General features: G+C 36.2%; 1 protein-coding gene and 1 pseudogene across 7 annotated transcripts; one reads left to right on the forward strand and one right to left on the reverse strand.

Moving 5' to 3' along the window:
• The first annotated feature begins 1119 nt into the window (after positions 1-1119).
• LOC145797065 (IQ domain-containing protein IQM3-like) lies at positions 1120-16413 on the forward strand. 2 transcript variants are annotated; one of them, XM_082883214.1, is made up of 9 exons: positions 1120-1669; positions 1780-1894; positions 2014-2079; positions 2167-2255; positions 3350-3437; positions 3922-4062; positions 4177-4269; positions 15342-15443; positions 15706-16413. In XM_082883214.1, the coding sequence occupies exons 1-9, from the start codon at positions 1515-1517 to the stop codon at positions 15742-15744; spliced, it is 888 nt and encodes a 295-aa protein (XP_082739340.1). In that variant the 5' UTR covers positions 1120-1514; the 3' UTR covers positions 15745-16413. The 2 variants fall into 2 exon arrangements, with proteins under 2 accessions (XP_082739340.1, XP_082739339.1); XM_082883213.1 differs by having other exon boundaries at positions 1127-1669; positions 15710-16413.
• Positions 3248-18728, reverse strand: LOC145797064 (pentatricopeptide repeat-containing protein At2g27610 pseudogene; annotated as a pseudogene). 5 transcript variants are annotated; one of them, XR_014338087.1, is made up of 3 exons: positions 15989-18728; positions 14814-15038; positions 3248-3452 (listed from the first exon to the last, which is right to left on the reverse strand). The product of XR_014338087.1 is annotated as a pentatricopeptide repeat-containing protein At2g27610 pseudogene, transcript variant X3 (transcript). The 5 variants fall into 5 exon arrangements; XR_014338088.1 differs by having other exon boundaries at positions 14972-15860; XR_014338086.1 differs by having other exon boundaries at positions 14814-15860.
• Between the last annotated feature and the right edge of the window lie 7212 nt (positions 18729-25940).

The raw sequence follows: 25940 nt of genomic DNA on the forward strand, positions 1-25940 counted from the left end.
AAATAAAAAACAAAAAATAATCCACTCATAGTCTAAGCCTGCATTTGGTTATGTTTTGTAAATGTGATTTGAGAATATGAGTTTTATTTTGAGTTTGTGTGTTGTAGAATTATGATTTGAGTGTAGAAAATTTATTTGGTAAAGAGTTTTGAAAATAGTTTTGGAAAAGATGTTTGATTTGAGTGGGGAATTATTGATGTGACATTTGATATGTGATACAAAAATTTACAACTCATAACTAAACATACAACTCAAAATTATTTTAAAACACATAAAAAATTAAAAAAAATTCAGAAAATATTTTTTCCGAGTATGTAAATCAATTGCCAAAAAAAAAAAAAAAATCTGGAATTCAGAGAACATCCGGGTGGACGTCCCCAAGGACATCCGGGTGGTCTTCCCCAAAATTTTGACAAAAAATACGGCCTGTGCATCAGAGTTCTCTGCAGAGAGTGTGAAAAATTGATTTCAAAACCATAACCAAACATCATACTCAAACACACGTGTAAAAAATTGATTACAAATCACAACCAAACAGAGCCTAAATTTTTTTGTCTGAGAGATGCTGTTAACTCTTTTCCAAAATTTACAACCATTTGAAGCTTTTAGAGTAAGACATGATAAAGGCAATAGATATATAACTTAACCCCCTATTTTTTTATGGGTTAAATGCTCAAGAAAGCTACTACATCATGTACAAGATATTTATAAAATCTGACAACTCAACCACTATCTAGTTTATTAGAAATTGACTCTAGCAATTTTAGATCTGTAATGCATAACATGATTGTAATTTTCTTATTGATTATATGAGGCATCTATTTATTTTCGCACAAATGATTCATCAAACCTTCTAGATCACCAAGAGGTCCAATACAGACTCATCATGTATGCAAAAACTAAAAACAGAGTGCTCCGTGACTTGACATGCAGTGTGAAAGGAGTGGACTCAATGGACAAGCCACTGTCTTCCTCTTTTTTCTTTATTCTTTCTTGATCAAAAGTCTCTCCAACCAAACAGGGTTTTGTTAAGAATCTGAATCGTCTAACCAGATAAGTGAAATGTGAAACACACGAATAAACGCACAAAAATAAAATAAAACAAAATCTCACACACAAATAACACAAGATTTACATAGTCTATTCCAAACTAAAACTATGTCTACAGTTGCTACGGTTTTCACTATGATCGAACAGATTACAAGAAATTACAAAAATAATCACCTCTCCACAATTATAAATACATAAAAATTGAAGCAAAATATCATAAACGTGTAAATACTAGAAATATCCTTACTTTAAAATTAAAGTTCGGATGATCTGTAGTTGAATGGTTAGTATTCAATGCTTTTTCCAATTCCACACTACCACTAGTCATGAGCTGTGTTGTACCACCCATTAAATGAACACTAATTCTATATCTAACCATCAACCAATAATTGAAGCAATATATACAGATCCCATAGATAGAGAGAGTTAGTACTATTACCATCTTTTTATTCCCCTTCATACATATGGAGTCTGAGAACCGAGCTCCTTCTAGCTCTGATGTGCAAGAAAGCAAACACACTGAATCAACAGTGGCGGCACTGAGGTTACAGAAGGTTTATCGGAGTTATCGCACTCGACGCAGGTTAGCAGATTCTGCTGTGGTTGCTGAAGAGCTCTGGTACGTACGTGGCCAATATTTTTCTACACTTCCACAAACAAAAGCATATGTATATATAACATTAGTACATGCGTGATGCAACATTGAACTGACAAAGTACTGTTATGAAGGTGGCAAGCAATAAATTATGCTCGTTTGAATCGCAGCACGATATCATTTTTCAATTTTTCTAAACCTGAAACAGCCGCGTCTCGGTGGAGTAGGATCAGCATGAATGCTTCAAAGGTTAGTCGGTTGCCGGTTCATGTGAAAATGACCATGAAGACTGTAACTTTTGTGACTAATTAATTAAACTATGTCTTCATTAATTATTCAAAATTATATAATTTGATCTTGTCTGGTAGGTTGGAAAGGGATTATGTAAAGACAATAAGGCTCAGAAGTTAGCTTTTCAACATTGGATTGAAGCTGTAAGCCTAAAACTGTGCTGCACATACTTTTCTTATACCTTCTGCAACATGGATTAAACATTAGTATTGTTGTTCGGTGTTGCATAGATTGATCCGAGGCATCGGTATGGTCATAACTTGAATGTGTACTATGAAGAATGGTGTAAAGCAGATGCAGGGCAACCATTTTTCTTCTGGTAAGTTGCACCGTGGCTTTTATTTCTGATTTTTTGTTTTGTTTTTATTTATATTTTATATTTTATATTTTTTTTAATTTATTTGAGCTGGTTTTCCTGATGACACAAAGATCTGCATTTTAAGTCACTAGATGTTTGTTTTTATGATATATCCAGTAACATATTTGTGATGGGACAAATACTAGTGAAAAACAAGCTTATATAATCTCCAATGAAATTCCTTTAGTTATTTACTTTACTGCTTTTCATGAATGTACTTCGCAAGTTTAAGTTGCTAATAAGAAGTATGACTGATAATAGGAAGCAATTAACACTGAGTAATGCAATTGAATAGAGAAGGAAGAGTGTAGGATTGTATATGATAGATGAAAATGGAAAAAATAAAGTTTGACCAGTGTGATCAGAAAGGTATGACGACTCCCTTTTAGAAGTGCGCCGAACTGTTTATCCAAAAATGCAATCACTTTCAATGCACCCTTTTTTGTTAAATGTGATTTGAATGGGAAAGCGAACGATGCACTTTTTCGGGACCAGAGGATCCCGTACGATTATACAAAACCTAGTAATATATGGTGTAGTGATCTGATGCAACAGGCATGATTTACAGTATCAAAAATAAAAATAAATAACTAACAAAACCCCTCATGTCACTTCATTTTCTTGAAGTACATGATAATCTTCAATTATTATGAAAAGAAGAAAATGATAGCCTTAACATGGATTGATGAGATTTTTTTAATATTATCTAGTTCTATTCTTCAAACATCTTTTGTGTAATGCCAAATATGACTCACTAGAAAGGAGGGGTTGTAATAAAATAAATCACTAACAACCGCTGACTTAAATCAACTATACAATTCAATGTTACTCTCACAATAACCTTGCAATGGTCATAAACTTAAAAATATGCTTCAAAACTTTAAAGCCATTAGGATAATGCAAGGTATGCCTAAACATGGCCTCATGCAGACACTCCAGAAGATTGCTGTTACCTCTATTTCTTATGGCTTCACATCATATGGATTCAATATGTGTGCAACTTTTGAAAATCACTCCAAATCAATGTGATAGCTTGATAGATCTACCTTGTACAGGTTGGACATTGGAGATGGCAAAGAGGTTGATCTCAAAGAGTGCCCAAGATCAAAGCTTCAGCAACAATGCATCATATATCTTGGACCTGTATATTCCTGTTCACTGAACATCACAGTTCAATTTTTAGTACAAGAGTGCTGTTAGAAATGGTGTAAACACGAAAAACTCCACTGTGTTCTAATAGCACGAAGAAGATGATTACAGATTTTTAAAGGATTTCATGAAATGCCCTCAAATTAAGTTTTTTACAAATCTAATGGCTGCATTCTTAAAAATTCAGATTTGTGCTTCAAATGATATGGATATGTAAATCATAAGATTCTATCACCATGATAGTTCAGAATAAGCCCTCAATGCAAAGTTTCCTAACCTTTTTTTCATGTTTGTTATGACTTTGCTCACATAAATGATGTGCCCACATAAATAAATAAAATTGAAAATTTTCAGACACCAGGTTTTAAGCCCTAAATTTTTGTGAAGGCTCCAATGTAGTGTATAGGTCACAGGAAATGTTCTTAATGTCAACTGAAATATACTGTCCTAACCTTGTTTTTTGTTTTACTGGAACAAGCAAGAGAGGGAACAATATGAATACATAGTAGCTGGAGGGACAATCGTGAACAAACTAACTGGAGATCTCTTGGACACAAAAGTACATGATTCGAAGTGGATATTTGTGATGAGTACTTCTAAAAAACTGTATGCTGGGAAGGCAAGAATTAGTATAGATTTGAAAACCACTATTATTGCTATTTTCCCTTATGTCAAATGCTTTCACTGCCTTATCAAATGCAGCACTAATATTTTTTTTTCTTCCTCTATCTAGAAAAGGAAGGGATCGTTTCATCACTCCAGCTTCCTTGCAGGGGGTGCCACTTTAGCTGCAGGACGATTTATGGCTGAATGTGGAAAGCTCAAGGTAAAGAGCTAACAGTATTCACTGCAATATAATCTGTACAACATGTAACACAGCGGAATATGCACAAAACTAGATATCGTTCTAGTAGACGAAGACTCTTGAATCCATAAGAAAGAAACCTTTGAATCCACAAGAAAAATAGAGCAACTTGGAAACTATATTGATGGAGAATGCCTTTGCCTATAGGCTTACATAACTATTTATAGCAGATAAATCTTGGTCACCAAGCATACTTGGAGACCAAGTAATATAAAAAGAACTAATTAACTAGGGTAGAACTAGTCTTGGCCAACAAGAATACTTGCCGTTTGATAACACATACGTTTTCAGTTTTCTGTTTATATTTACAAAAATTTTAAAAACTCAAATAAAAACTTGTTTGGTAAAATTTTTGATTTATAAATCAGTGGTCTCAGTTTATAAATTTGGCCAAAAAATAAAAACACAAAAAATGTGTTTCCGTTTTGAGTTTTGAGTTTTGAGTTTTTTTTTTTTTTTACCACCCAACACTAGCCACCACCCGCCACCATTTTCTACCACCGTTTTCCGCCACCACCACCCACCCCTGACCACCACCTGCCACCACCACTCACCACCCACCTGCCACCACCACCCGCCACCACCACCCACCTGCCACCCACTCGCCACAACCACCCACCCTTCGCCACCACCACCACCACCACCACTCACTACCCACCTGTCATCCACCCGCCACCACCGACCACCCGCCACTACCATCCACCGCTCGCCGCCACCACCCGCCACCTACTTGCCACCACCACTCACTACCCACCTGGCACTAGCACCAGCCACCACCAGCCACCTATCACCACCAGCCACCCATCCGCCACCACTACCCACTCCCAACCACCACCACCATCACCCACCACCTACCTGCCGCCACCACCCACTACCCACCACCGCCACCCACTCGCTACCACCTACCACCTACCACTGTCACCCACCCACCCACCACCACCTGCCATCCGCCACCCACCTGCCACCACCACCCACTCGCTACTACCCGCCACCGTCACCCACCCACCCACCCACCATAACCACCCACCACCCACCCGCCACCACCCACCACCACCCACTTGCCACTACCACCCATCACCCGCCGCCACCACCACCACCCATCACCCGCCACCGTTACCCACCCACCCACCACCACCCGCCATCCGCCACCCACTTGCCACCATCACCCACCACCCGCCGCCACCACCACCACCACCACCACCCACTCGTTACAACCCGCCACCGTCACCTACCCACCCACAACCACCACCTACCTGCCACCACCACCACCCACTCGTTACAACCCGCCACCGTCACCTACCCACCCACAACCACCACCCACCCACCACCACCCACCACCACCAGCTACCCACCGCCCATCGTCACCACTTTCCACCACCGTCTTCCGCCGCCACTTGCCACCACTTGCATTTCTCACTCTTTTTTATATTTTTAAATTTTTTTAAACATTTTGTCAATTACCAAACGCGTTTGTAGTTTATGCTTTTCTAAAAATAAACAAAAAATAAACAAAAATCAGTTTATAAAATTTTTGTAAATATAAACTGAAAACATAAACGTTACCAAACACACCCTGGAGACCAAGTATTACAATAAACTAATTAGGATAATCCATGGTCAAAAAAAAAATTCTTGGTAGCGAAGTAAAACTTGTTTAAAACTATCATTTCATCCTTGGTCAATAATTTGATTTCCTTGGCTTGTGTTTGTCTAACTGTCTCAAGAAATCTACCGCCACTTGTTCTAACATCAGTCCCCTCTACTTGGAGAGAACTCAACCTCAAGTTCAAATCTGGATAGAAAGACTCCTCCGCATGATACTCAAAAAGATCAGCAACATTGAAAGTCTTGGAAATCTTCTAATCTTCAAGCAAATCAATCATATAGGCATTGTCATTGATCTTCTTCAAAATCTTGTATGGACCATACTTCCTTGGCTTTAGGTTGTTGTATGTACCCATTGGAAATCTATCTCTGTGCAAGAACACCATTACTGAATCTCCTTCTTTGAACACCTTGGTATGCCTACGCTTGTCAACTGCTTCTTTGTACCTTGCATTAGTTTCTTCTAGTTTTTGTCTCACCTCATCTTGCATTGCTTGAGCTTGGTGAGCCATGGCCTCTGCTACAACACTTACTTCCGGACTTCTTGGTGGACGAACCAAATCAACTGCATGCCTTGGAGGTGTCACACATGCCACAGAGAATGGTGACTTTTCAGTGGCACTGTGAACCGCATTGTTGTAAGAAAATTTAGCTTGAGGTAAGGCACCCATTGCTTCGTGTCTCCACATATGCTTCGAACCAAGTTTCCCAAAGTTCTGTTAGTCACCTCGGTCCGACCATCTGTCTGTGGATGTGCGGTAGAGCTTTGATTTAATGAATTATCGAACATCTTCCACAGAGTCACCCAAAATGGCTAAGGAACTTCATATCACGACCGGAAGTAATAGATTGAGGTACTCTATGCAAGCGAACAACCTCCCGAAAAAACAATCGAGCCACATGGGATGCGTTAGAAGTCTTTCAGCAAGCAATGAAATGTGCCATCTTAGAAAACCTATCGACAACCACAAATACAGAATCTACTGCTCGTTGGGTACGAGGGAGTCCCAACGCAAAATCCTTAGACAAGTCTTCCCAAATATTGTTAGGAATAGGTAGAGGCATATAAAGACCAGTATTTTCAGATTGACCTTTGGATACCTGACATGTGTAGCACTTCCTTACGAAATTCCCAACGTCTTGCTTCAATTGAAGCCAAAAGTAAGGTTCCTCCAAGCTTGCTATGGTCTTGTCTCTACCCAAGTGTCCACGCAATCCTCCTCCATGTAGGTCTCGGATTAGCTTTTCCCGAAGAGATGTCTTAGGAATGCAAAGACGATTTCCCTTGAATAAATATCCCTTAATGACATAAAAATCACTGACAGGTTTGTTCTCTTTACATTTATCCCATCTCACTCTATAATTTCTTGGTAAAGCTCCTTCAAAAACTCAAAAGCCAAGATCTCATGGGTCAATGTAACTAGCAAATTTGCACGATGGCTCAACACATTTGCAACCCGATTCAAAGTCCCTGACTTGTGCCGGATGGTGAAAGGAAACTACTGAAGAAATCTAGATCATTTGACATGCATGTTGCTTAGGTGCTTTTAACTGTTGAGGAACTTCAATGCTTGATGATCTATGTATAGGACAAACTCGTGCTGCACTAGGTAATGTTTCCAATGCTTGAGAGCTCACACCACCGCATAAAACTCTTGGTCATAGGTACTCTGCTTTTGTCAGGCTTCAGTTAGCTTTTCACTAAAGAAAGTCACTGTTCTCGTTTGTTGTGAAAAAATTGCTCCAATTCCTACACCACTAGCATCACACTCCACTTCAAAAATCTTTTCGAAGCTAGGTAGAGCTAATACTGGCGCGGTGCAAAGCTTTTCTTTAATCAAAGCAAAACTTTTCTTAGCATCTTCTCCCCAAAAGAACTTTCCCTTCTTCATGCACTCTGTGATTGGTGCCATGATTGAACTAAAATTGTGGATGAATCGACAGTAAAATGAAGCCAACCCCTTAATGCTTCGAACATCACTGACGGTTTTTGGCGTTGGACACTCTCAGATAGCTTGAACTTTTTCTCTATCCACATGAATACCTTCTGAACCAACCACATACCCCAAGAACAATAAACTACTTGCCATGAAACTGCACTTCTTGAGGTTAGCAAACAACTTATTCTCCTGCAAAACTGTTAGCACTTGCCGCAAATGCTCTATATCGTCCCTTTCAGATTTGCTATAAATCTGGATATCATCAAAATAGACTACTACAAATTTTCCAGTAAATGACTTCAATACCTGATTCATAACCCGCATACAAGTACTAGGAGCATTCAAAAGTCCAAATGGCATAACTAACCACTCGTAGAGGCCATCCTTGGTTTTGAATGTTGTCTTCCATTCATCTCAAGGTCAGATTCAAATTTGGTGATACCCGCTTCGTAAGTCAATCTTTGAGAACCACTTTGAACCTTCAAGCATATCAAGCATATCATCCAAACGTGGAATACGAAATTTGTACATGATGGTGATTTTGTTGATTACCAACACACATCTGCCAACTTCCATCTTTCTTTGGCATCAAAAGAGTTGGAACGATACATGGGCTCAAACTTTCATGAATATGCTCTTTTTGCAGCAACTTTTCAACCATCTCCTTCAAATTCTCGTTCTCCTTTGGGTTCATCCTGTAGTGCGGTAAATTCGGCAAACTTGCTCTTAGCACAAAGTCAATCTGATGCTGGATATCCCTTATCAGTGGTAGCTCATTAGGAAGTTCATCAGCGGCGAGCTCTTTAAACTCCTCAAGCAACGGTTCTCCTCTGGAATCTGTAACACTACTTTCTTCTTTCCTTCCTCCACTAGATCTTTAATAACCATCACGTACATCTCTTCTAAAGGTTTAAGATTTGTCATGAACTTAACCTCTGAACTAGTGATGGTTAGAAAAGATTGTCTCTCTGCTTTAGGTGGTTTGGACACAATTTGTTGCGTTGAAGGAGCCATAGCAATTTTATGAGTCCTCCACATAAACAAATAGGTGCTGTCTCGACCCTTAAATATGACATCTACATCAAATTGGTAAGGTCTACCCAAGAGTATATGACTGGCATCCATATCAATCATATCACAAACATCTTCTTTATAATGCTTGCCAATGGAAATATGAACTCGACAAATTTCAATTACCTTTGCTATTGGGCCTTTCTTGATCCAACCAATGTTGTAAGGATTGGGATGTGGCTCAGTTTGTAGTTTCAAGTGTTCCACCAATCTCTTCACAACAAAGTTCTCGTAGTTTCCATTATCAACGATCAAATCACGTACTTTTTGGTTGATTGAGCAACACAATTGAAAAATATTATGGAGCTAATTAAAATCCTCTGTGTTTAGTGTGAATAAAACTTGTTGGACCACACAGTTGACTCATTCTTCATCCACTATGGCAAGCTCAGCCCATGATATGGATCATGATCATTATCTTCTACACCCTCATCAGCTCTAAAGTCATCATCTTCTTCCACTAGGTTGATTGGCCTTCACGCTGGACAGACATTGGAATAGTGGCCGGGTTTGCCACACCTATAACACTAGTCTGTTGTCGGCCTGGCATAAGGGTTAGGATTTTTAGGAGCTTCTTTAACCGTTGAACTTGTCGCCTGGTTGTTGCCTTCGCCATTAGCGCCCTTGGGTTGGTTTATAGTGGTCAATGTTTGGACCCCCTTTCCCCTTTTAGTGGTAGGAAAAAAAATAATCCATAGTTGTTCATCGATACCTCGAACATGTTGGCTTGCGCTCCAATAACTCGACTTTGAGAGCCATGTTGTGTGCTTCCTCCACGGTCCACAAAAATGCCAAACCAATCTTCTCTCGAATGGTTTGCTTCAACCCATTGAGATATCTGGCTACTCGTTGTCCTTCTGTCTCATTTAGATTGTTGCGATCTGAAAGTCGAGAAAACTCGACAGTGTAGTCAAACACAGATTTGGACCCCTACGAGCAATTTTGACAAAGCTGGAACAAGTATTGCTTATAGTCTGGTAGTAGAAATCTGTCCATGAGAAGCTGCTTCATCCACTGCCAAGTCCGAATTGGGTCCTTTCCTTGTCGTTGTTAAGTTCTTTGTAATTGGTCCCACCAAACTACAGCGCCTCCCTTCAATTTGTATGCAACTAATTCACCATTTTTTACTCTGAAACCTCTATCGTCTCGAAGAACCATTCAGCTTCGGATATCCAATCCAAGAAATCTTCAATATATAGATTTCCAACGAATTAGCGAATAGCAATCTTCAACCGGTAGTCATCAATCCATTGTTGTTGTCTCCTTGGTTGACAACCTCTGTTCTCCTCCTCAACCTCTGGCTCGGACCCTTCACTGTCTAATTGATACTGGCCTGGACGTCTCAAGTTGTTTTGGACAAGGTGGCCTCAGGCAATTCCTCCGGCTTGAACTCTGTCCCGGTTAATTGGTTGGCCTCGGGCAACTCCCTCAGCACGTGCCCGATCAACCGTTGGTGCTCTGTTTTTGGCGTTAAGAGTCAACCCCACAATCGTGTCACAAATCTTATCCAACTTCCATTGTTGTCTCTCAAATGCTTCCCACAAAGCACCGATCCCACGATCACCGTCCGTAGGGTTTGTGTGTACATCTCTATCTTGTGCCATTAAGCTAGGCAAATCCTTGCTCTGATACCACTTGACACATCGGAATACGAACGAAACTAGCTATCGTTCTAGTAGACAAAGACTCTTGAATCCACAAGAAAGAAACCTTTGAATCCACGAGGAAAATAGAGTAACTTGGAAATTATATTGATAAAGAATGCTTTTGCCTTAAGGCTTACATAACTATTTATACTAGATAAAGTCTTGGTCACCAAGCATACTTGGAGACCAAGTAATATAAAAATAACTAATTGACTAGGGTAGTACTAGTCTTAGTCAACCAGAATACTTAGAAACCAAGTATAGGAAAATATAAGAAAATAATAAACTAAGATAATACTAGTATTGGTCAACAAGAATACTTGGAGACCAAGTACTACAATAAAGTAACTAATTAGGATAAGTCATCAAGAAAAATTCTTGATAGCCAAGTAAAACTTGTTTAAAACTATCATTTCATCCTTAGTCAATAATTTGATTTCCTTGGCTTGTGTTTGTCTAACCGTCTCAAGAAATTGGAACCACTTGTTCTACATCAGAATTCGAATTTGGTGATACCCACTTCATAAGTCAATCTTTGAGAACCACTTTGAACCTTCAAGCATATCATCCAGACGTGGAATAGGAAATCTGTACTTGATGGTGATTTTGTTGATAGCTCAACTGTCAACAACACACATCCGCCAACTTCCATCTTTCTTTGGTATCAAAAGAGCTGGAACGACACATGGGCTCAAACTTTCATGAATATGCCCTTTTTTCAGCAACTTTTCAGCCTTCTCTCTCAAAATCTCATTTTCCTTTGGGTTCGTCCTATAGTGCGGTAAATTCGGCAAAGTTACTCTTGGCACAAAATCAATCTGATGTCGGAAATCCCTTATCAGTGGTAGGTCATTGGGTAGTTCATCAGCAGCAAGCTCTTTAAACTCCTCAGGCAATGGATGTATCTCCTCTGGAATCTGTAACACTACTTTCTTCTTTCCTTCCTCCACTAGATCTTTAGCAACCATCATGTAAATCTCTTATAAAGTTTTAAGATCTGTCATGAACTTTGCCTCTGAACTAGCAATGGTTAACAAAGATTGTCTCTCTACTTTAGGTGGTTTGGACACTATTTGTTGTGTTGAAGGAGCCATAGCAGTTTTATGAATCCCCCACATAAGCAAATAGGTGTTGTCCCGACCCTTAAATCTGACATCTACATCAAATTGGCAAGGTCTACCCAAGACTATCTGACTGGCATCCATATCAATCACATCACAAACAACATCTTCTTTATAATGCTTGCCAATGGAAATAGGAACTTGCAACTTTCAGTTACCTTTGCTATTGTGACTTTCTTGATCCAACCAATGTTGTGAGGATTGGGATGTGGTTCAGTTTGTAGTTTCAAGTGTTCCACCAATCTCTTCGCAACAAAGTTCTCATAGCTTCCACTGTCAACGATCAAATCACATACTTTTTGGTTGACTGAACAACACGATCGAATGTTAAAATTTATCACCTACTTCACCCACTTGAACCTACTCCACTAAACCTAACCCACTACACCCACTTAAACCTACTCCACTAAACCTAACCCACTACACCACTACCACCTCCTCTCCACCTACTACTCCACCTACTACATACCTACCTCCTTTAAATCTTCTATATATAGGACTCATTGTAAACACAAAATACAACAATCAATAATACAATCAATATCTATACAATTCTCTATTTCTCTTTATACATTAAATTTTTCTACATGGTATCAGAGCCAAGTTTGTTTCACTCTCATTATCACATCCATACACACCGGTATCATGTTGTCTTCAACTTTCTTTTATTTATCATTTTAAAATACACCCTTATCATGTTGTTCCCCACCTTCTTTACTTTATATATATATATATATATATATATCTTTTTATTATATTCTATTACTCAAACTCTCCTCCATTTGATTTTAAAATCACTTATTTTTTATTTATTTTTTCCAAATCACTTTTCCTCCTTTTTACATACCCCTACTTTATTTTTGAAACAATCACCCTGATATTTTTCATATAATCCATCTATACATATTTTTTTTATCTATTTTCTTTCTCCCTTGTTTTCTTTCATTTTATTTTTATTTTTTCAACACAACACTCCCAAAAAAAAAAAAAAAAAAAAAAAAAAACACACACACACGCACAAAACAACCACATCCACAGGCGGGATTTTGCTTCTCTACTCTGCTGCGGGTCGCTTTTTCTTGCCTCCGTCCTGGGCGGCCCTTGCCGGTGCTGCCTCTGTGTTTCCCGCACCCACTCCACTGGGCACGATCACTACTCCCTGCTCCTCCACTGCAGCATATGGCGGACCTCCAAATCGGAACATAACGGTGGCCTTCCGCTTCAGTTCCTTATTTTCCGCCTTTAGCACACTTATCTCTGCTCGCGCATCCTTATACATGCGTTGGAGTAGAGCCAGTTGGGCGTTTAACTGCTGCACCTCATTTGTCCTACTCTGCAGCCGGTGCGACAAGTTTGTGACCGCAGTCATGGTTTCCACACATGACTTCAAAGTATACTGATTCGCCTCAATATCTGATTGCGCTGCCATTCTTTGCTCCACAAACCGCATAGGAAAGGTCAACGGAGCAAACTCAGGGGCGTTTGGTTGAGGTTCAAGGGCAACCGCACCGGTTATCTCTCTTGTGGACTCGTTGAGGTCGGGAAAGAGAGTAAGCAGACCACGGGAAGAAGAGGCCATGTTCTGGGTAGCTGGACGGGAAGAAGAGGCCATGTTTTTGGGTTGCTAAGTATTTCAGAGAAGTAGCGATTACCGATTGGTACTGTCAGACAAGGTTGGTTACAGAGTGTTTCAAGATTTGCAGCTCTTCGAGACAAGCTCTCTGAGAATGCAGAGGTTTCAACTGGTTTGTTATGCTTCCAAGCCTCAGCCTCCGCTTCGGTTTATAAAGACCCTGACGAAGAGGCCGACACGCGTTCTGTCGATCACGTGCATCGCCGCGTGTCTGGCGCGCCTTTTGATGGCTCGCCGCTCGATGATTTCTGTCGGGCACATCTTTTGATAAAGTGGGCGCGCCTTTTGAGGGCGCGACTTTTGCGGGCTCGATATATATATCTACATGTATATCTTTTGGGCAGCCTATATACACACTCATCCAGTGTCCTCTACACCATTATGACACCACCATACAGTGTCCTCTACAACGTTATGACACCACCATCCAGTGTCTTCACCAATGGTCTGACACGACCATACAGTGTCACCTATCCTCTTTTATTTTTATGTATTTTCTTGTTTTGTAACTCTCTCCAAACTCAAGTTGGCTAGTTCCTATCCCCCTTGAGTTTGCAGGAGGCTGTTAAAATTTATCACCTACTTCACCCACTTGAACCTACTCCACTAAACCTAACCCACTACACCCACTTAAACCTACTCCACTAAACCTAACCCACTACACCACTACCACCTCCTCTCCACCTACTACTCCACCTACTACATACCTACCTCCTTTAAATCTTCTATATATAGGACTCATTGTAAACACAAAATACAACAATCAATAATACAATCAATATCTATATAATTCTCTATTTCTCTTTATACATTAAATTTTTCTACATCGAATATATTATGGCGCTAATTAAAATCCTCCGTCTTTGGTGTGAATAAAACTCGTTGGACCACACAATTGACTCATTCTCCGTCCTCTATGAAGAAAATATATATGCAATAGTGAAAGAACCCAAATTACAAAATAAAAAATTGATAATAAGGGGGGCAAAAAATTCCTGACAAAAAACAATGAACAATCATAAAGAAAGCAGAAAAACTTGATTACATATGACTTCACAAGCATGGAGAAAGAAAGCAATGTGCTGCTACACCTACAAACTGATCATGGTTATTATTTTTCTCCAAATTAATAAATTCAAACATCCACAAAAATTATGAAATGGTATATATGAAATTAATTACAGTTTTTAAGTCACTTTTGAAATAATAAAAAAATACTAGCCGTTAATTTCTAATTCAGTCTATTACAAGCTTTCGATAGGTCTTTTAGATATTAATCAGTGAGGACGAGCAGCAACATTTTGCCAAAAAGAATTGCTCAATTGTTTCATTAAAAAGAAATCCATGTAGTTCAGCATAGTGCAAATTGTGAAGAGCCCTAGTAATCATACCACTCTGTAAGGCAATTTGTTTCTATAACAACAATCACTGCTGTAGTCTAGGCAGATTTTCTAATTGCTTACTACTTATTAACAAAGAAAGTACTCACCTTTGAAAACTTGTAAGGAACACAACTTTGTTTGCAAACTTTGTAAATGTTCCTAGATAACCTCAAATACTGTAAAGGTTTGGTCTTGCTCCTTTAATTATGGGATGGGAATTCAAGATACAAATGTAAGTCCCAAGATTTGAAGTTTCAGAGCTTACACAATCCACACAAAAAGACTGCTACATGCAAGATCAGCCTTTACTTCCCTACTTCCTTGCTGTTCACCTGAAATAGATAGTATCATCATGTATACACGTGATTTCATTTCTACTAGGATCAAGAAAAGTCTTATTGCAGATCACCATAAAACAAGGAAGAAAAGGACTCTTCAATGTGAATGAGGTAGGATGTACTGCTTCTTGTACTCGAAAAGTAGATCATCATATAACAAGACAGAAAAGAAGTTTTCCACTCAAGTAAAGAACATAATATGTTAATGTGTTTTTGCATGTATACTTATCCAGTTAAGATGCTTCAATCTATATATCCCTAACATCTGAACTTTGACTTTTTCCTGTCCATTTTCAGTCTGTATCAGCATACAGTGGACATTACCGTCCAACTAATGAGAACCTCAGCATCTTTATAGCCTTCCTCAAGGACAATGGGATTAATCTTGAAGAAGTTAAGGTATGCAGTTCATATGCCATACTGTTTCCAAATATGCCCTAATGGTGCCACCTTCAAATCAAAATGTAAGGTGATATTACATTGGGCCACAAGAGAAGCTATTCTAGATCTCATGAAACTTTGGGATGCAAATGCCCTTAGGGAGCTTTTTCCCCCATGCTCGCTTTTATCTTGTGATATTCCACAACCTAGACAATATAACCAACGTTTTCTGATGGCATACTTCAATCAAGAAAAATTATACGAGTTTTTCCTATTTTAGGCAGGTAATTTCCCATGCCGAAGGCCATCAAAGCTATGATATCAGCAATTCAACTCAAGAAAAAAGTCACTTTCGACACTCAATGGAAGTTGAACCACTCCAACTTCAAGCTTCCAGTGAAACCAAGCAAAAGGAAACCCCTGAACCAGCCAAGACTGCACAACCCGAAAGAAGAGGCAGTTATAAAAGGACGTTATCCAGTAATATCCAAAGCCCAAAGACGAGAGTTCCTAAGAGAGAGATATTGCAGAGAATAGAGTCCAAGAAGGAAGCGAGTTCATACCAATTAGGGCACCAACTGTCCTTAAAATGGTCAACAGGGGCAGGTCCAAGAATAGGGTGCGTAGCAGACTACCCTGAGAAACTAAGGATGCAAGCCCTAGAGTTTGTTAACCTCTCACCCAAAGAGTCCTCCACAGTACAAGCCTCTCAACATGCTGGTCTCACTAAATTCACAACTCTCTGCAAGATGATGTGACCCCAGAGTCAATGATTGTTCATGTGCAATGAAGATGGCAGACATGCACTTCCAAGCCTATTCTCTTTGAGTCTGTGAACAATTTAGCTCCACAAGAACAAAGAATAGCCAAGTTCCAGAATGAATTGAAACATTTTGTCACCAAACACTGTTTATGCTGACAATTCCTGGTGTATATACTCTTCGTAATCCAATGAGAACATTGCATCAGGGACATATCCTGCATCAAATAACTGGGCTGTCAATCCATTCAAAATTTCATGAACACTATATCCTTGAAAATCCATATTATGTCCTGCACTGAAAGAATATATTTTTTTTTTCAATTCAGTCCAGCTATATCCTGGATCTTTCTTCAATGCTTTCTCCTTCATAATCCTCCTCATTTGTGCTGTTTCCCTCCACATCTTTGCCTCTGCATAAATATTCGATAGCATGATATGAGCCGAGGTATCATCTGGATCAATACTCAAAATTTGCTCAGCGGCATATTTCCCCAAAGCCAAGTCTTTGTTAGTTTTGCAGCCTGACAAAAGACAACGCCAAACCACCTTATCTGGCTCTATTGGAAAATGCTTTATGAAATCATAAGCTCCTTTTGTTTGTCCTTTACGTGCAAATAGACTGACCATACAAGCTAAGTGATCTGTCCTTGGGGTGATTTCATAATCTTTGGTCATGGAGTCAAAGTAGCGCAACCCCTTCTCTAAAAGTCCCACATGCCCACAGGCAGATAATACTCCTATAAAAGTCACATCATTAGGCTTGACCCCATCTCTCTGCATCATATCATAGATCTCCAAAGCTTCCCTACCAAATCCATGTTGGGCATATCCCACAAGCATTGTATTCCATGAAACCAAGTTCTTTGAAGCTAGATTATCAAAAACTCTCTGAGCATCACTTAACCGTCCACACTTAGCATACATGTCAATGAGGGCACTTCCGACAACCACATTAGAATCAAAGCCAGGTTTCATAATGCAACAATGGGTTTGCCTCCCCCATTCAATAGCTGGAAGATTCCCACAGATGCTCAGAACACTCGAGTATGTGTAAAGATTGGGCTCAAATCCTTCAGAAAGCATAAGATTGAGAAATTCAATGGCTTCGCCGCAATGACCAGAATTTACACATCCAGATACCAGAGTATTCCAAGAAACAATATCATGTGCATCCATTTCTTCAAAAGCTTTCCAAGATTCTTTCATAAGCCCACTTTTCAAGTAAAAGTCCACGACTGCATTGCCAACAAATGTAAATGAAAAAAACCCCAATTTTACGATCAAAGAGTGGAGTTGTTTCCCAACTTTGATTTTCATTGCATCAGCAAAGGCTCCAAGAACAGATGAGAATGTCATCTCATTTGGCTTGAATCCCAAAGAATGTAACTTGCAGAAAAGACCAATGGCTTCCCTTCCCTTCCCTTGTTGAACACATCCTCCTATTAATGTAGTCCAAGCCGGCAATTGTGGGTTGTTCACCTCCCACAATGCTTGATAAGCCAAGTCCAAGTTACCGCATTTCGCATAAAGATTTATTAACCCAGTCACGACAAACGGATCATTTCTGATTCCACACTTTACAGAATGTGAATGCACTTGCATACCAACGTCCAGCTTTTCTAGCGCAGCACATGCACCCAATACACTCACACAAGAGAATTCATTAACCTTCACTCCTGCCTTCTGAGACTGCATGAAAATCTTCAACCCCTCTAAATTTTCTCCACACTGACAATAGCACGAGAGTAGTGAAGTCCAAGAGACTGAATTTGGCTCTAAAATATCATCAAACACAAACCGAGCTGATTTCAACATCCCACATTTCCCATATAAATTAACCAAACAGTTACTAACATAACTGTTTAATTCTTCCCCAGTCCTATAAATTTTCCCATGAATTTCTTTACCAGTCCTAGCATTTCCTATGCTAGCACAAGCAGATAAAGCACTGACATAACTGTAATGGTTTGGCAGAAACCCAGCAGCAACCATTGATCTGAAACAATTTAAAGCTTCTTCTGAGAGACCCATTTGAGAAAACCAAGTAACAAAAGTTGTCCATGAAATGACATTTTGTTCAGGCATTCTATCAAACACGTTACGAGCATCGTCAATGAGATTGAATTTTAAGTACATTGAGAGCAAATGGTTGGTTGTGTAAACATCTGGGTGAAACCCAGATGAGATGAGCTTGCCATGGACTGCTCTGCCTTTGAGAATGGATCGTGTGTTGGCGTATAAGCGCAAGAGGTTAGAGAATGACATTATTATTGAAGGAGATTTCAATTCAGTGGCGGTGGATGTTGTTTGGTTATAGGGCTAATGGGCGTCTCCATGGGTTTTTATGATGCAACAAACTATGTCAAAGCTTGCAAGGGGCGACGAGTGGCCATTGTAGGGCAACAAAATTAATCGCCATGGTTGTGTTTTCAAACAATTTCTTTCTTCTTTTTCTTTTTTCCTTTTTTAAATAGAAATTATTATTGACAAAAATTAATATTAAAAATGTTTGGGGAAATTACAAAAAAACAAAAAAAAAAAAAGTAAATTACACTTTACACTCCTACATTTTACACCAAATCTCACTTTGCCTACACAAGAAATCATGACAGTTAACCCCTTGCATTTCTGGTCAAATCCCACTACCGCCTATACTTTTGGTAAAATCTTACTTTGGGTAAAATTTTACTTTGGTCTTTATGCAAGTGCCAATGTCCTCTTTCTGTTACTCAATTGTTTAAATCTTTAACAGAATCTAATCATATGATAAGAATGTGACTACAACATGATGGTAAGAAATAAAAATCATCTACATTTTCCATCAATACACATTTTATACCAAAATTACATCAAGATATGATTGTATTAGGTTAAAATGAAACACAGATTGTAAACAATTAAGAAGATGAATTATGGTTTTGCATAAATTGGAATCACGAAACTTTATATTTTCACGATAACACAGTCTTCTATCTATTCATATTTCTTTTTCTTTATTTTTTTGTTACATTTTTTTTTATTTATTACAAAAGTTCTACTTTCTTGTCTTTTTGTCTCAATTTTTACTATACAAACATATATATATATATACTGTGTTATATAACTCTCATGTTTTTATCATGCAGGACAAAAGTGTATTGATGGAAAACATGGATGATTTTCTTCTCTTACCCTCGTTTCGTAATCATATTTTTATCACATTAGTAGATTTTGTTAAAGATTTAAAAATGAAATAACTGAATAGGGACATTGACACTTGTGTAGAGATCAAAGTGAGATTTGAGTAAAAATGCAAGGGGTTGATTGTCACGATTTTATATGTAGGGACTAAAGTGGAATTTGACGAAAAATGTAAGGGATTAACTGTTATGATTTTATTTGTAAGGATTAAAGTGAAATTTAATGCAAAATAGAGGAGTACAAAGTGTAATTAACCCAAAAAGCAAAAAAAAAAGAAAAAAATTGAGTGTACTAAAAGAGGGACTAGCCTCATCGGGGTGAGTAGAGCACATCTCTGATCGTTCTCCCAGTTATATGATCAACGGGAGGTAGGAGTCAAAGGGGAGTTTATACAACCAAGGCAATGTGGTTTACGATTGAATCTCGGGCGAAATCTTATTATTTGGTAAAGTTTTATAACAAAGTAAATCTTAAATTTTTTATTTTATCAATTTAAATTTTAAAATTTTAATTTGTTTTCAATTTAAATTATTTACTTATTTTCATTAAGTAAAATTGATATAAAAAAAAAGAAAGAAAATATTTTGATCATTAAACTCAATGAAAAGTATAATTTGGATATTTTATGAATACTTATATCGAGTTTAATGATTAGTATGCTCTTTTTTTTGTCGATTTTACTTAATAAAAATAGATAAATGATTTAAATTGAAAAATAAATCAAAAGATTAGGCTTTAAGTTGATAAAATTAAAATCCCATGATTTATTTTGTTATAAGGCTTAAATCTTGAAGTTTTGTTTATGTAATTGTTCCAAAACGGGTTAAATTTTTAAATGTTATTTTTTATTCCAATAAAGGAAAAAAATTAAAATGTTTTTAAAATTTTAAATGTTGTTATTCTTGAGTGTTTTGAATTTTGATTTTTGATTTTTTTTTTTTTATCAACTAGATGGTTGATACAATATGATAGTGATTATTCAGTATTTTCAGAATATGGACACGTGGTACTTTATAAAGTTTTGATTGGTAGAGAGAGATAGGGGCTCGCAATTTATATTGAGAATGGAGAAATAACATGAGACTAAGTAATTAGTGATTAACTTAAAATATGGTCACATGATGTTTCGGAATTATTAAATAATTTTTTCAATACGACAGAATAATATAATAAGTGTACCTTTATTGTTTAAAAAATAATGAAGGTTGAAAGATAAAAGGATTGAAGAAAAAAAAAAAAAAAAACTGCTAATAGCCCTTTTTTTTTATGGACTTTTCATTTTTAAGAATTCTCACCTATAAAATTTAAAATTTACAAACCCTCCATAACATAGTTCAGCGGAAGGGACTCCCACTGATTTGGGAGTTTTTTTTTTAATATTCTAAAAAAAAAAACAATTGAGAGAATTGACCTATTTTTTAAATTATTTAAGAAACTAACTTACTTTTTGAAATCACATTTTTAAAATACGATTTTGAAATTGAAATTGCATTTTCAATATGTAATTTCACATTGAAATCGTAAGTTAAAAATGCAATTTATTATGACATAGTAAAATTACATGATCAACATGCGATTTTATGATGAAATTACATGTTAAAAATGCAATTTCAATTTCAAAATTTTATTTTTAAAATACAATTTAGTACGGGGAGCAAATATTCAGGCAAGCCCACACTCCTTTCTTCCAAGCTCCTGTCTGTCCGATCGACCTGCGAGCACAACGGCGGTGAGCTACCCGGCGGTGTGTGGCCGGAAAACCCCTCCGATGATTAGGTTAGACACACACACAGGGATAGAGAGAGAGAGAGAGAGGACTGAGTTGTGTTTAGTGTTTATCTCACCAAAATGTCATCTGTCTAGTATAGGGGGCGCAGACTCGCTTATATACCTTCTGCGTCCCAAATCTACTTCCATTAGTCTCTCAACACGTGGTGTTGCTATCCCATCTGTCAGCACAAATCTTGCTGAACATCACCTAACCCAACTGCCAGCCCACTCTACTGGGAGCTCGGCAGCCGGATTGCAGCATCTCAGCTGCCAACGGCCATGCCGCACTTCAAGCCCAAGTGTTCCAATAGCCAAGCTCATTGAGGACCGAGCTCGGTTGCATCCCGGTATAGCCGAGCTCGGGACAGCTCATACTAGTTTGCCACCGACCTTCCTGCCGAGCTAACTCATGAACCATGGAACATCCACACCTTACCTAGCGCCGGTCATCTCACTTGACTGGCTTCTTCAACATGAAGCCACGTAGCTCGGTCTGACCACACCTGGCCTGGCGCCGAACATCTCACTTGACCGGCTTCTATACCATGAAGCCAAATAGCTTGGTCCGACCACGCCTTGCCTTAACCGAGCAAAACCTTTCAAGATATGCCTGTTTCACCGCGGCCCAAACTTGTTCAGCCCAAATCTGCCCGGTCATTACCACGGCCCAAACCAGACCATAAATCTCCCTCTCAAATTTCAAAAATAAGTTAGTTTTCGAAATAATTTAAAAATTGAGTCAATTCTCTAAATTGTTTTTTTTTAAGAATATTTCAAACAAAAAAAACTGTTGATTTGGTTGCTGCCTCCTCATCCTTTTTCTTATTTTTGCCTTTTGACAACTTCGTTGAGGAGGATGATGAAAACAGTTCAGCAATGCCCATAAAATCCTTCACAGCTCATAGAGCCACGTGGCATGAAAATTATTTACTCCCTCCATGTTGTCATGGTATGCAAATGTGATTTGTGTTTCTGTCATAAACAAGGGTACTCCAGTGTGTTCCACTTTCACCCCCACCAGGATCGTTATTGGGGCCGTTTTGTAAAGCTTATAAGCAGCTCAAACTAGCTTATAGATTATTTTAAGTTGTTTTGGTGTATTTGGTAAAACTTAAGATCACTTTTTATAGCTTAAATTAAGCCAAAAAAGTGCTTTTTGGCTGAGTGGGCGGATGGGTGCTTAACTCATCAGCTTAAGCGGGAAGCTACAAAATTAAGAGACAAAATTACTTAAATAACCTTTACTAATTTGAAGTATTACCAAGTTGTCATTATATAAACCACCAAGCATCACTGTTCATCCTCTTAGAGAGAGACAGAGGCGATTTCCGGCGGGCGAATTCCGGCGAGAGACCAACCAGTGCTCTCTCTCCTCTCTATCTCTCTCTCTCTCTCTCTCTCTCTCTCTCTCGCGAACTAGTGCGATCGACTCTTTCGTGATCGAAACCCTAGCTTCGCGATTTTCGGCGAAAGGCGAGCCAAATCTCTTCTCTCTCTCTCTCTCTCTCTCTCTCTCTCTGCGATCCAAACCCTAGCTTCACGATAGAAACCCTAACCAGATTGATTGCGTGAAACTCTAGAGTCACGATCGGCTTTTTCAGATCTATTTCAAATCTCTTCGAACTACAGGATACCCTAGCTTCGCGATTTTTTTTTTTTTAAGTTTTTGGTGTTTTTTTAATTAAAAAATCATAATAATAATTAAGCATTTTAATGAAATAAATTTTATATTAATTGATACTAATTAAAAATTTTAGTATCAGTTGAGGCTAATTAATCCATTAATTGACACTAATTAATTCATAATGAAAAAATGAAATAATTTTACTAAAAATGAAAAAATGAAATATCACTAAAAAAAATGATATAAATTGAAAAAAAATGAAAGGATTTGTCAAATGAATAAATGAATTACTAAAAATGAAAAAATGACATATTACTAAAAATAATTAAAATGAATAACAATAATAATAATAATAATAATTGATGGAAAAATTGATACTAATTTCAATAATTGATGAACAAATTAATAATAATAATAATAATAATAATAATAATAATAATAATTAATAATTGATACTAATAATAATAACCATAATAATAAAGAAAAGAAATACAGATATAAATAATTAAAATGAATATATGAAAATAATATGAAATGAAATCACAACATTAATATAAATTAGAACATGAATATTAATTTTAATGAATTAATAAATTTAAAAAAATTAACAAAGAAAGAAGAGAAAAAAAAAATTTTAAAAACAAAAGAAAATCAGGTGAAAAAGAAAATAAAATAAAATAAAATGAAAAAGAAAAAGCAAAAAATGTATTATAAATGAAATCCCAAATTTTATATCTTATAAGGGCAAAAATAATAATTATACCGTAAAAAGTTATTTTACAACTTATTTACTAAACACTACTCTGCTGTTTAAATCCATAATCTCACAACTATACTAAACAAGTTACCAGCTTATGTTCACAGTTGTAAGTTATAATCTGTTAAGTTATAATCTATAATCACTTTCTCACAGTTCTATCAAACGGGGCTATTATCATTTATTGTGGGTGTTTGGAAAGTGAGTTTTTTTTATAGGTTTTTTTAGTTATAGAATATTATTTGAGAATTTTTTTTTTCTTTTGTGTTTGGAAAGATAGTTGAGTTTTTTTTAGATGGATGTGATATTTGTGAGAGAAAAATGAAATGATTATTGGATTTGATGTAATATTTTGTTTGAATTTAATTTTTTTTTTAATTTTGTAACCAATTTGTCTTTTAGTGAAAAAAAACCAAAAAAAATCTCTCCCAAACACTGCCAAAAATTGCGGCAGCCTTTGGTTTTGTTTCGAAATTACGATTTCAATAAAAAAAAATTTAATGTTCTTTTTAAAATTCATAATCAAACACATAATTTAAAATTCATAATCAAACAAATAATTCAAAATTCAATTCATAAACTATTTTCAAAACTCATAACCAAATAAACAATTCAAAATTCTTTTCAAAACTCATAACAAAATTCTTTTCAAAACTCTATTTTTAAAAAAAATATCAAAAAATATATATATTTTTTCATTTTGTTTTTTAAAATTAGTTTTTAAAATCATAATTTGAACGTAAAGTTGTGGTTTTAGTTATGAGTTTTTAATTGAGTTTTGAAAAAAGAAAATTTATTTGATTATTTGTTTTGAAAAAAAAATTGAGTTGTATTTTGAAATTTTTTGAATTTATTTTTTTTAAAAAAGAAAATTTATTTGATTATGAATTTTCTTAATTTTATTTTTTAGGATAAATATTTTATATTTTAAATATTTATTTATTTATTTTGATGTACACTGTATTTCATACATTTATACGTTATATATTTTTAAATATTTAAAAAAATTATTTTTTTATTTTAAATATATAATTTTTATTGTAAATATTTTTATTATTTTAAATTTTTTTTTTACTTTTTTTAAATTTTAAAAAAAATTGGATTGCAATATATATCTAAATCATAACAAATTATTTGGTCAATAGTTAAAAAAATAACAAAAAATATTTTTCAAAAAAATAAAAAAATATTCTTTAAAAATAAAAAATGTACTTTAAAAATAAAAAATAATTTTAAAGAACAAAAGAAAAAATATATTTTTTGAATTTTTTAATACAATTTTAAAAAGAGTTTGGTTATGAATTTGAAAAAGAGTTTTGAGTTATTGAGTTTTGAGTTATATGTTTGATTATGAGTTTGATTATGAGTTAAAAAAAATTAAATTAAGTTTTGAGTTATGTGGTTAGCTATGATTTGAGTGTGGAGTAATATTTTGAGTTTAAAATATTAAAAAAAATAAAATATTTAAAAAATAAAATAAAATATTTAAAGTAAAAAAATTAAAAAATTATATATTCAAAATAAAAAAATAAAATTATCTTAAACATTTTTAAATATTTAAAAATAAATAAATCTAATTTTTTTTAAAATACAACTCAAAAGTCAAAATACAATACAAAACTTTTTTCAAAACTCAAAAGTCAAAATTCTCTTCAAAATTCATAATCAAATAAATTTTCGACAATGCTACGTAGCTCAAATTTTGTGGCTCAAAAGTGGCTCAAATGGCCAAAACGACGTCGTTTTAAGTACAGAACAACATAAAAATGGCCAAAACGACCTCGTTTTGGCTATTTGAGCCACTTTTGAGCCACAAAATTTGAGCTACGAGACATTTTCCATAAATTTTCTCTTTTCAAAATTTAACTCACAACTTCACACATTTCATACTTAAATCACGATTTTAAAATTAAACCAAACAGACCCTACCAGTTTCTTCCGGACAATTTGAGAGGTTCCACAAAATCTTTCACACAGTAGGATATCTTCAAGCGTACTTACGTGTAGATCCTAATAAGTAAACTTATTATGTAATAGGACTTATGAAAAAAATTTGTCATAAAAAAGTCACTAATTGTAAGTTTTAGAAACAATTTATAAAAATCATGGCAAAAAAAGTTACTAATTATCAATTTTTAGCGACATATATAAAATATTGTCACAAAAAAATTATTTTTAACGACAATTTTACCTAGGCTTATTTTCAATAGGACTTGATGAGAATTAAGTTAAACTATTAAGACTTATTGGTAGTTTATCCTAGTAAGCAATGAAGACAGATAAGTGAAGCAGAATCCAATAATTTGGTCATTGAGATAACAGGGTCCTCCAAGGATATCCAAATCTGTTCTTCTCAGTACAATATCCTTGTAAGTAAAGATCTCCTTGTTGTCCACGAGACATGAATCTACAAAAAAAATA

The sequence above is a fragment of the Camellia sinensis genome, chromosome 8 (genome assembly GCF_055761805.1).
Source record: "Camellia sinensis isolate YWXY chromosome 8, ASM5576180v1, whole genome shotgun sequence".
Lineage (NCBI taxonomy): Eukaryota > Viridiplantae > Streptophyta > Magnoliopsida > Ericales > Theaceae > Camellia > Camellia sinensis.